Source organism: Anthonomus grandis, chromosome 18 (genome assembly GCF_022605725.1).
Source record: "Anthonomus grandis grandis chromosome 18, icAntGran1.3, whole genome shotgun sequence".
In the NCBI taxonomy this organism is placed as follows: Eukaryota; Metazoa; Arthropoda; class Insecta; order Coleoptera; family Curculionidae; genus Anthonomus; species Anthonomus grandis.
The window spans coordinates 7,102,171-7,114,784 of NC_065563.1; the positions used below are offsets into that span (position 1 = coordinate 7,102,171).

Genomic DNA, 12,614 nt, shown 5'->3' on the forward strand with positions numbered 1-12,614 from the left:
ATAGAGCCTGAAATAACGTGTAATTTAGTTAATTGATGTGCCTGAAAAATGGATTTAATCATCTGGCAACGTAACGGAATTGAACAGCCTGAAAAAAATTAGAAAAACGATTTTAATTCCCGGAAAATAACTTGACTTATCCAGAAAAATTCAATAAGTTCTTTAATTCTTAAAATTCTTAAAATGACTATTGAACTGCATGGTCTGAAATAACGTGAAGTATTGCTGACCCAATTGCCTGGAATAAATAATTTCAATTATATGGAGATGTAAGGGAATTCAATATCCTGTAAAAGTTAGAAAAACGGTTTTTAAAATCTTGAAAAATAACTTGAGAGAAAAATTTAATAGATTCATCGTCTAAATGGAATATTTTTAAATGTCTGATTATTGAACTACAAAGCCTGAAATAACATGAAATATTGTTAATTAAATTGTCTGGAAGAAAGTGCTTCAATCACCTGGAAAAGTAAGGAAATTGAAGAGTCGGTAAAAAAACTGCAAGTTCTAAAATAACGTGAAATATTTCCTGTAAGAAATTATGTCAAATTCCTGAAATGGCCTTAATCAACAGGAAAATTCAGAAAATTAAAGAAACTGAAAGAATTGCATAAAGGGTTTGCAAGTTTTTACGACTTATGTATCTGGAATGTGAAAAAACGACTCGATTCACCTGAAAAAATTGAAAATTACTTACAGTTAACTAGAAATAAGTGAAAAGTGAATTCACAAGCCTGGAAAGACTTTTTAAAAATCAAATGCCTGGAAAATGCCATTACTTGCTGTGAATCCATTCTGAGGTGATTATTGGACCAGAACGACTGCTTGACTCAACTGCCTGGACTAAACAATCGTTTAAAATAATAATAAAAAAATTACTTCACATGCCTCCAAATGCCTGGAAAATTCAACAAAAACTATTAAGAAATTTTCCGGTTTTACTTGCTTTTCTAGTTATACCCTGTTTTATGTAAAAAAATCTGTATATATATAACCCAAGTGACACACGATAGTTAAATAAACGTTTATTTTTGGTTGACACCAGACATTTTTAGTTGAACTTCAACTATACATATCGGATAAAATGTCCGCATGATATAAGTTGAGGAATTTAATATTATGTTGATGTTATTCACATTTAACAAGAATGTTTATCACATGTTAATAACATACAATTAGTCTTTCATAAAAGTTAAACGTTTAAGTTCGGTATATTGTATGCTATTTAAAAAGGTTTTCAAAATGCGTTTAATAGAATGAGCTTCTAAACAAATATATTGAATATTTATTAAAAAAAAACAAAAAAAAATATAAATAGAGGGTTTTTTTGACATGGAATCAAACCCTGATGCGTATATCTCATACCATTTTTTAATATTTTATACCCTGATGATGGACACCACTGTGTCCGAAACTTATCGGGAATTTTAATAAACTGAATCAATAAATAAATAAGTGGAGGGAGACTGCAGGATTTTCATTTTATCTTAATCTACGACTCCACTGCAAGTATGGACTATACAGGGTGATTTTTAAGTTGATACTTTTTTTTTAACTGTGTATAGAACTCGGTAAAATATACATTTTTTTCAAATAACTTTTTTCGATACACTCAAAAACAAGGGACATACAGAATAAAAAAAGTGAATATGGGTTTGTTTTTCATCGTCTGTTTATGTTTAGTTTTTGCTCAAATTTTTGTATTATCGATCGCGCATTGTACCGATCAGTTAGTCTTAGACACTTTTGGTTTATTGTTGTTAATTTTAAATTTGCAAATCCTAAAAATGCCACATCGTTATGAAAACAATGAACTTGTGGATATGTTGCGTATTTATGGAGAGTGTCTTCAAAGTGCTGCTGCTGCTTCGGTATTATACGCAGACCGCTTTCCTTTGCGGAATCATCCTACACCCAGAAGTTTCATAAATCTTATTCAACGGGCATTCAATTCAACATCGTGGAGGGCATGCAGGAAGAGGAAGGAGACCTAAAAATGTTCATACGGAAGAACAAATTTTAAATCTCATCGAAGAAGATCCAACAACAAGTACTCGAGTTGTTGCAGGGCAGGTCGGATTAAGTCAAATAAAAGTATGGACAACATTACGCGAGAATCAATTTAATCCCTTTCACGTTCCAGTCCAAGCGCTACTGCCTGAAGACTTTCCCCGCAGAGTTCAGTTTTGTGAATGGTTCCTACAACAACATGAAAATGATCAACATTTTTCGAACAAAATTTTAGCCATGGACGAGGCAGCATTCACCCGAAACGAAATTAACAATTTTCGAAATACGCATGTTTGATCTGTTGATAATCCCAATGCAATTCGCAGAACCAATTTTCAACACCGCTTTTCTGCTAATGTGTGGGCAGGAATTGTGAATGGGATACTTATTGGACCATTTATCTTACCAGACCGTTTGACGGGCGATGTTTATTTGGACTTTTTGCAAAATAATCTGCCTGTTTTGTTAGAAGACGTGCCACTGAATATCAGGCAAGCTATGTGGCTCCTGCAGGATGGAGCACCTGCCCAATTTAGACGAGAAGTGAGCGAATTTTTGGATATAAGTTACCCAAATCGGTGGATTGGCCGAAATGGACCAGTTGCATGGCCACCAAGGTCGCCAGACCTAAATCCATGTGACTTTTTTTTGTGGGGGCATATGAAAAGTTTAGTTTTCAAGACGCCTATCGACACACAAGAAGAACTAATAGCACGTATTGAGCAGGGTGCGGCAATAGGTTAGACAAAAACCGATTTCTCTATTGCGTGCCGTTACGGAACAGACGTCGAGCAAATCGTTGTGTTGAAGTTAATGGTGACAACTTTGAACAACTTATTTAAATTAGAGAGAAGTATTGGACTCATTTTATAACATTTTGGCAATGCAATTCTTTTATTTTTCGGTTTTTTGAATAAAGTTATTTGAAAAAAAAAATATTTTACCGAGTTCTATACACAGTTAAAAAAAAAGTCTCAACTTAAAAATCACCCTGTATAAACTTTAACCAGAAACTTTACAGAGTAATTCTTCAACAGTGTGAAAACTTTTTACACAAACTAAAACAGTTTAGTACTAATGTATATAATTCTTGGTATAATAATTGTGTTTTATACACGTTAATGTATTTCCAACTTTTTTCTAGATTTCCCTGTGCATGATGTTCCATTATTATACTATAAGATATACAGATCGTATTTTCGTTCGTTACAGACTTATAGGAAACCGAATAGTGGCGAAATTTTGCAACGTCGCGCGTGTACGAGTGCCTGCGACAGAGCACCGCCCCGGCCGGCCCGGGGACGGGATTAGTAAACATCTGACTTTCGTGGGAGCTGCGTCGTTTGGCAACAAAATGTCCCAAAATATTGTGCGAAAATCCAGGCATTTTTAAAATATTTATTCTAATGCGGGTTTTACAGACATGACAATGTGTAAAACCCGCATAGAATTGTAATCTTAAAATGTCTAATATGCTGTGTTTTGCATAATGAAAATTAAAGCGTTATTCTAATAAAAAATAAAATATCAACTATGATAAAAATATAATAAAAAATCAGAAATAAAATTCTAATAAACAACATATCATTTTTTAAATAAAAGGGTCAAATAAACCGCCTTCTTTCGCTAAACAAAAACTTAACCTATCGTAAAAGCTATTTCGCACCTCCAAAAGAGTTTCAGGTAAAATGGAATAGGCCAATTTTCAACAAAAACCTTCGACAATTTTATTTAGCAACTCCTCTCAATTTGTTGGCCTACTAAATTCATGCTTGTAAATGATCTGCTTAAGGTAACCCCACAGATAAAAGTCATTTGGAGACGAATCTGGAGATCTAGGAGGCCATTTAATAACGCCAGTCCCACTAATAAGGCGAATTAAAAATTCTTTTACCCTAGCCGCGGTATGAGCAGGACAGCCATCTTGCTGAAAATAAACCGATCCCCGGTCTACATCAGGTAGGATTTGAATGGCAGGAAGAACTTGGTTTTGCAGCAACTCAACGTACTTTTGGGCATTTAAAGTGCCATCAATAAAAAATGGCCCTATAACATTGTCGCCCAAAATACCTGCCCAAACATTCAATTTCTGAGGATACCGGGTACAAAACTGAAAACTTCTGTACTCGTTTTCCTAAGACCAATAACGAACAATGGAAGGATTGTGTGCCATGTAATGGAAAAGAAGATTCATCAGAAAACAAAATATTTTTTAAAAAATATTCGTTTTCATTTGCCTTTTCCATTATGGTTTCACAAAATTCCATTCTTCGCCACTGGTCTTCGCCACGAGTTTTTAAATACTTGAAACATTTGTACCCATATTTTTTCCAGATACGAGCAACAGTTTTATTGCTCATTCCCAGTTCCTCTCCAACACTTCTAGTAGACCGTGTCGAATCAAGTTCTAGGGTACTGCAAACCATTTCTTCCCGCCGTTCTATATCCTGCACACGTCAAGAACCACCTTCAACAGGTGGTTCTTTGTTGATTAACTGTTGAGTGAGAAATAGGATGGTTTGGGTATTTGGCATTAAACGGTTCACTTATTTATTTTTGCGTGCGCACTCGATCCCCGTACCCTAGCATCATCAAAATTTCAACTCGTTAGGTTTCCGTTAAATTATTAATTTTCGAACTGACAGTGACATTCGAAAATGGAGATTCTTTACAAGCAACCTTGGAAATAGAAACAATTGGCAGTATTTATAACATTATTTTTATGCTCATTTTACCTTAATTATATTAATATTTCGGAAACAGTTGAGTTTTGAGATAAGGTGTGTTATACGAAACTTGCTTGGAATTTCGCCTATATTTCATAAATGTAATAAAAAATATAGCATTCCATTTTAAAAAAATACCGATGACGTCATATCTTTTTTTGCTCCACCCTGTATACAAAAATTTATGTGAAATAATGCGCAACTTCAAATAAAAATATACGGGTTCGAGTGTTTTCTCAAAAAATCATGTCTCTAATTTTTATCGAATTTATGCGGAACTTTAGGCGGTCACTGTATGTGATATCGGCGTCATTTCATCAAATATGTGAGGTGTAGTAATCGAACTTAAAAACTAGATATGTAAATCTCGTTTTAAATTTTTTAAATGCCGAAATTTTCTCCCCTTTGGAAACAGAATAGTATGTGATATTCGTATATTCTATAGTTTAATTGATATACGTTACCATATATGCTAAAACTAAAAATTTACTAAAAAATCGCCGAATAAATATAAAAAATTTAAAGATAATAATCTATGATGTGTTGCTTCGGAAGCAAATTTTTCTGTTCGGTTAAAACCAATTTTCTCAATAACAACAGTGTAATTTTAAAAACAGACGAAATTACATAGTACTTTCTAGTACAATCCAGAATTTAAAATTGATCACGCAACATGCAATAATATTTAAATTATGATAATTGTTGACCATTATGTGAATTGACTCACCTGCTCCCAAGTTCTCCTCATCTCTCTCCAAACGTTTATTGAATATGAAGTTCAAATTCTGAAGTTGGTCCACGCAGAACTTGAGTTTGGCATTCGGTAGGACCAGTTCGTCTAGTCGTTTAAATTTCACGTTTTTAATTGGTCGCTCTTTGCTTGAAAACATGACGATCACACTCTGAAAAGCGTTTGTTTTTTTTTCGTTAAATAATAACCAAACGACACATCGAACGTTAAAAATGGTACTGAACGACAATTGAATTATAGATTCTATGAGATGCTTAATTGTTTTAGCGGTCAGATGTGAATAATCTGCAGATTCGGTCGTTACCAATTAATTTAGCCACGGCATTACGTTTAATTTAAAACAGTTTTGTGATGGTTCAAGAGGAAAAGTTGTTTGGATTAATGCGTGCTGTAGACTGTACTAAAATATTAAAGTAAATTTTCTGTTAAAATAAAAAGGAAATTTTGTAAAAGTCTTAATATGTTTTTTTGACAATCACATCCAGACTCAGCAAGATGATTTTTGCCAAATATATGAGGTTTATTGGTTATTTTTCTTTTTTATTTATATTTCTTGTTAAGAGTATTGAGCGAATCAATAATCCTAACAAGAGAAATCAAGAGGAAAAGTTTGTAATTTTAATTAAATTTTTCGCGTCCTATTGAAATAACTCTAGCAAAATTATTTCACAAGTTAAGGGCTATAAAAAAATATGTATATAAAATGGCAGCGTTACCCAATATTTAAAGATATAAGCACATCTAAATGTTTTAAATGGCAAGGATTTTATTACAAAAATATTGAATATAGTTAAATGAACATTATATCGCCCTATTTTCTTACTCAGAGGCAACTTTTCATCTAGATCAGCTTTTATAAAACTATAAATATATCCTTAGTTTTAAGCTCATTCTTTGTTATACCAGTATTTTAGTTACCATATCACTCTGTATTTTAAAATTAAATATAATTTTTAGAAACGAGTGTTCCATCACCAAATATATCGACCATCCTGAAGAAGAGTGTTACAACTCAAAATTTTCAATTTTTGGTTTTTCTATAGAAATAACTTATCAAAACCGGTTATTTTTATGGGAAAAAATGTATCTCGTACTCAAATACCATCATAAATCTGGCAACATGTAACGCGACGATTTTGGCCTAATTTCTAGAATCTGCGGGGAAGAGCGCGACAACTTAGTTTATCGCCGAATTTTTATGTGGTACTATCAAAGTATATAGATTTCAATCTTTTAGACTGTGGTAAAAGCACAGAATAAACGATCTCAACGATCTGAAATCGTTTATTCTGTGGTAAAAGGGTTATATTTTAATTTAAAACGTTTTGTGCATATTTTTTTTTTCAAAAGAGTTATAACTTCAAATAAAACCCTCTTATTGAAAGGTAAGTGATAATTTTCTGTTATTTTGTTGTAAATATAGCTATATTTATAAATGTAACTTTTTTTACTTAAAACAACATGCAAAACTCTAATTTATTTTATGACGAATAAAGTTACATTTAGATTTAGAACGGTTTTGTGCAGAAATTAACATTAATGTTATGTTTTGTTTTAAAATGAAACTGTATTGACTAGATTTTTTAAAAATTTGGAGTAGGATCTTCTTGAATAAAAAAATAAGCTGTCACAATAACAATTACCTGATATTTTAATTACCTAAGCTTTATAAGCTTCATTAACTTTTAATTAAGGCTATGTACGTAATAAGTAATTATTAAACTTGCATTTATTAGAGGAATGAACTATGGAATAAACATTTTTAGATGGGAGAAATGCAACTTTTTATACCTATTTTGTTTTTTATAAATTAAAAAAATAGTGTATTATATACCAAGGGACTAAAGAAGTATATTTAATCCCGAGGCAAAATGTTTATATACCGACCGGAGGGAGGAATAAAATTTGTTGAGGGATTAAATGTTTCTTTAGTCCTGTGGTTTATACACTATTTTATGCACTTTGAAAAGAAAACAATAATTATTATGACAATTTACTTTGTAAACAGAGCGAGAATTATAAGGTAAAATATATTATTGACGATGACATCTTCACCTGAAACAATACTACCTTACTTTTAGTCCCTAGGGATTAAAAGTAGTTCTTTAATCCCGCGAAACGGGGATTAAAAGTAACGCTTTATTTCCTGAAATGCATACAAATTCTATTATTTTCAAATTTCCTAAAAAAAATACTATCTTTTTAGCTACGATGTCAAACTTAGAATCTAGTCGAAGTGCACGTATTTTGCGCATGTTAAATATTGATGTTGCACAAAGAGATGACCCTACAAGTAGTACGCCGCTATCTGAATCAGCTCAATGTATCCCCAATAAAGATAAGAATACTGATAATGTACGAGAAGGTAAAGAAAACATTACTGACATTAAAAGTATTAACCGTTATGACACATCTAATACATCTTGCACAAAAACCGAAGCAGGTATGAATTCGCCCAACAATCGGTCTCTTGATGAAGATAATATTACTTTTACCCATCTTCCTAAAACTCCAATTAATGAAACAATTTCGAATGACACAACAGATAAGGAAATTCTGGAAAATTCATTTTGTTACAATATTGAACTTTATTATTCTGATGATCCTATAGACTCTAACCCTCGATGTGACACTGCTATTCCTAATCAGGCTATAACAGTACAAGGTAAACTGAGTTAATTATTGCTAAAATGTTATTCCTAAACTTATTAATTTTAAGGTGATGAAAATTCAAGCGTAACAGACACGATGACTAATGAGACAGAAAAGGAAAAAAGGATTCTAGGTACTTTAACCATTATAAATTAAAAGACATTTCTTACAAAAGTTTTACATGAGGTATTACAGCTATTTTAATTTTTAGAGAAACCAGTCCCATACCCTCCGCGTCAAGTAGTTCATCCTCGAGTTCATCAGATTCCTCAGAGTCTTCGTCATCATCATCGGATGACGAAACGTCATCTGAAGATGACAATAAGCAGCCACATAATGATTTAAGGGCTTCCGAAATATGTGAAGGTTAATAATATTTATTTACCTAACTTGATTCCATTTATTTCATATATTGATATTTTTAAGATGAACCCGATCAAGACCTACAAAGTAACCCTTACGATACCGATGATAGTGTTCAAGACCCCCTATTTAAAAGATCAACTATGTCAAGTTCTTCAGAAGAAACACAAGACGACAGAAGCAATCTTCAACTAAGTAAAAAATGAAAAGTAATCAACCAAAGTGACAATGGGGATAAAATTGGTAGGAAAAAAAGGAAACTAGAGATTTGGAAAAAAAATCGGGCAAAAGTTCTAAGAAATAGAGGTGAATCTTACGTTTATACTCAGGTACGAAAGCTGGAAAATGAAACAATAAGGATTAGGAAAGAACAACCAAAGAAAACCATTCATCCTCCGTGTGGAGAAAAGTGTAGAATAAAATGTTATGAGAAAATCTCTCCCGAACAGCGTAAACAAATTTTTTCTGAATTTAACAACCTCGGAGACATAACAAAACAAAGGGAGTATATAGCCTCAAATATGACCACTATTACTCCCAAATACAAGTACAGTAATGTTGCCAATCCGAGAAACCCAAACAATGCCTATTTCTTTATAATCTCAGGAAAAAATATGAGAGTATGCTAAACATTTTTTATGTCGACCTTGTCTATAAACAATAGAACAATCCAAACGGTGCTGAAAAAACAGAAAGTTTGTGAAACAGGAAAAGTGATAGATATCGATAGACGGGGAAAACATGGCAACCACAAAAAAGTCAGTGAGGAAATCAAAACTAAAATAAGATCACACATTGAGTCAATTCCAAGAATCGAAGCTCATTACTGTAGAGCTAATACTTCACGCGAATTTATAGAAGGAGGCAAAACATTATCAGATCTTCATAGAGACTATATTGAATTGTGTAAAGCAGAGAAATTAGAAACCGGCAATTACCAACTATACAGCAAAATTTTTAATGAAGAGTACCTATGCTTTCATGTACCAAAAAAGGATCAGTGTGAGCTATGTTTGGAATATGAAAAAGTGACCCAAGAACAGAATGCTAACCTAGAACAAAAATATCAGGAACATTTACGAGAAAAGGTGCTTAGTCGAGAAGAAAAAGAAAAAGACAAGCAAAACACCAATTCGAATACAAAAGTTGTAGTCTATGACCTTCAAAAAGTTTTGCCCTGCCCAACGGGTCATGCAAATTCATTTTATTATGTCTCCAAATTACACGTTTTTAATTTCACTCTCTTTGATATTAAGGACACAGCTACTTGTGGCATGAAGGAGAGGCCTTGCGTGGGGCCAATGAAATTGGTACCTGTATCCTTAAATACGTTGAAAGCTTATCAAATAAGAGTGAAGAAGATTTGGATATAGTTTTCTACTCCGATAATAATTGCTGCGGGCAAAATAAAAACAAATTTATTTTAGCACTGTATATTTATATGATGACTAAATTAAAAATCAACTTTATTATTCACAAGTTTTTTATAAAAGGGCATAGCCAAAATGAAGGAGACAGCGTTCACGCAAGAATAGAATCTGAAGTTACAAAATATAAAAAAGCTAATTCCATTTTTGTCCCAGACCAATATGCGGTCATAATTAGACAAGCAAAGAAAAAGGGAAAAGTTATGAGCTTAATGAAATGGGTTTCAGGGACATAATGATCTTTACATAAATATTCCAAAAAACGTCAAATTTACCAATTTGCAAGTGATAAAATTACAAAAAGCAAATCCATCTACTTTGTTTTATAAGTACTCTTATAATGAAGAATCGTTTATGGAAGCCGAAATAATAAATCGTAGAAAAAACATTCAGTTTGAAAATGTGTTGTTGAATCCTGCTTTTATGAAGAAACCAGGAATTTCAGAAGCAAAGAAAAAAGGCTTGCTCGAGTTAATTGAGAAAAAAAAATGTGTTCCAAATTATTATTTAGATTTCTTTAAAAACCTTTAATTGTTTTTATTAATCTTAAGCATTATAGCTAGTAAAATGCTCCTCATGAAATTTTCTATTTTTTATGAACTGTGAAAAATTAATATTATAAGCACAGGTTCTGTTCTATTTAATAAGGAAAAATGTTGGGTTTTGTTTTGTTTTAACTGATAAAAACAAAAAGTTTAAGTTGACTTTTTTTATTTATTTCCGCAAAAGCGATATTGTTTTTAAGCCGTTTGTCTGTAAAAGTGTAAAAGGATAAAAATATTTATAAAATACATTTAAATGCATGTTCTTAAGTCTTTAAAAATTAAACAAATTACTACAAACTTATAAAAAATTGTCTAAATATAAGAATAATGTAATACAAATATTTTGTTACAATACCTAATTAAAAAAAAAATATGTTCAAGATAGTTACAAGTACTTTTTTCTCAAAAACTAAAAAACTTTTAAAATATTGATTTAGTTGCTATTAAAGATAAGAGGTAGTTGCTAATAATAAAAAATAAACAATACTTAAATATTCATGCGGGTCAAAGTTATGACACATAATGTTACAGTACAAACTTTAAACGGCTCTCCTGGAAAACTACCTTTTTTGAGTTATAACACTTTTCTTCCGTATGATCGATATAATTGGCGCAGTCGGTAGGCTTGTGTCCGTTGGATTGCGCCTAAAAAAGTAGATGCTTCTAATCAATCAAAATTGAGATTAGTAGGTACTTGATTATCGAAAAATCAAAGAAAAAACTATTGATTATAGATGGTTCATTCCTAACATAAAATATATTTTGGATAAATTAGAACGATCCCAATGCTTTACTATATTGGATCTTTCAAGCATTCCATTAGGTTGAAATGGCAGAAAAATCAATACCAAAGATAGCGTTTACAGTAGAAAACGGTCATTTTGAATATACAGTGTGTTTCAAATTCGAATTCTCAACATGGGGATCTCGGAATCTATAAGAGATACGAAGATGGTTAAATTGCGGCAAAGTTGAGAGTTTTCAAGCTTAACAATATGCCGTTTAAAAAAAAATTAAAATTCCGAATAAACACGAAATTTTGAAAAATCGATTTTAATGTTACTCTGAGCTTATTTCTTATCCGACTGCATTGCCACTTTTTTGGTGCTGCATGATGGTGTTTTTAGATTTTTTGAATTTAACCCATTGAATTTTCTAGTGTTGCCCTTGCCGGCCATCTTATAGGACCTTCGATTTTTATGAATACTTGCCCAAACAATCAGGCTAAATTTTTCTTCATTTCTAAATACTTCAGGTTGTTTATGTTACTGTTGTTTGTTGCATGTGATTATAAGAAAAATTGTCAATTAAACATTTTTTCAAGTATCTCTGGATATTGAAAAACTATCAATATCTCTGGGTCTTGTAGCATAAACTTTACCTTTAAAATAACCCCAAAGGTAAAAATCTAATGGAGTAAGGTCAGGTGATTGCTGGATATTCGATTGTCTCTCTCCGTCCAATCCAACTATTGCAAGAAAAAATATTAACAAACTGTCGTAAATTAGCAGCATAAAGAGGAAATGTGTATAACTTGCTGAAAGTAGATTCTTAGACATTCTTCTAGACATTGGCACAGATGTAGGTAGCTATTCACAAACACAATTTCCTAATTAAACGGAATAAATTTAATGGACATGCAAGTTATATTCTTCAAGTAGAAGAAACAGAATAAATATTTTTATGAGCACCTTTTAATTTCCAATAGAATTTCTATTTCTAGCGAAAAAAGTAGTCTTATCACGGCTTTTGTGATTTACATCTACTTAATATAATTATCGGGTTTATGTAGATTTACTCACCATAGTATAATAAATATAAAAAAGTAAAAACTGTCTAGATTCTTATATTTAAATAATACCCTGTGTAATATTAGTATATAGATAAGTATAATATACTCGTATATTTCAATTTTCTGGTCACTAAAATAGACAAAAATACAAACATGCTTTTATGGTAGGTACAGTGATTATTATGAGCTTAAATAACATACAGGCAAAACAATATCTATACAGTGCTTTCATTTCAAAACAAACCACCCTTAATAACTTTCTTAAAAAAAAAAAAAAAAAAAAAAAAAAACCGTCAAATTAGATATACAGGGGGACGTTTAATTATGCATTTACTGAAGTTCTGGCAA

At 31.7% G+C, this 12,614-nt stretch overlaps 1 protein-coding gene across 1 annotated transcript in view; it reads right to left on the reverse strand.

The window, feature by feature from the left end:
- Positions 1 to 12,614, reverse strand: part of LOC126747086 (uncharacterized) — a 108,662-nt gene that overhangs the window by 84,518 nt on the left and 11,530 nt on the right. Inside the window, exon 2 of the mRNA XM_050455580.1 lies at positions 5,464 to 5,638. Within this exon, the coding sequence (XP_050311537.1) occupies positions 5,464 to 5,626 (163 nt within the window). The 5' untranslated portion in view covers positions 5,627 to 5,638. The remainder of the gene's footprint in view (positions 1 to 5,463; positions 5,639 to 12,614) is intronic.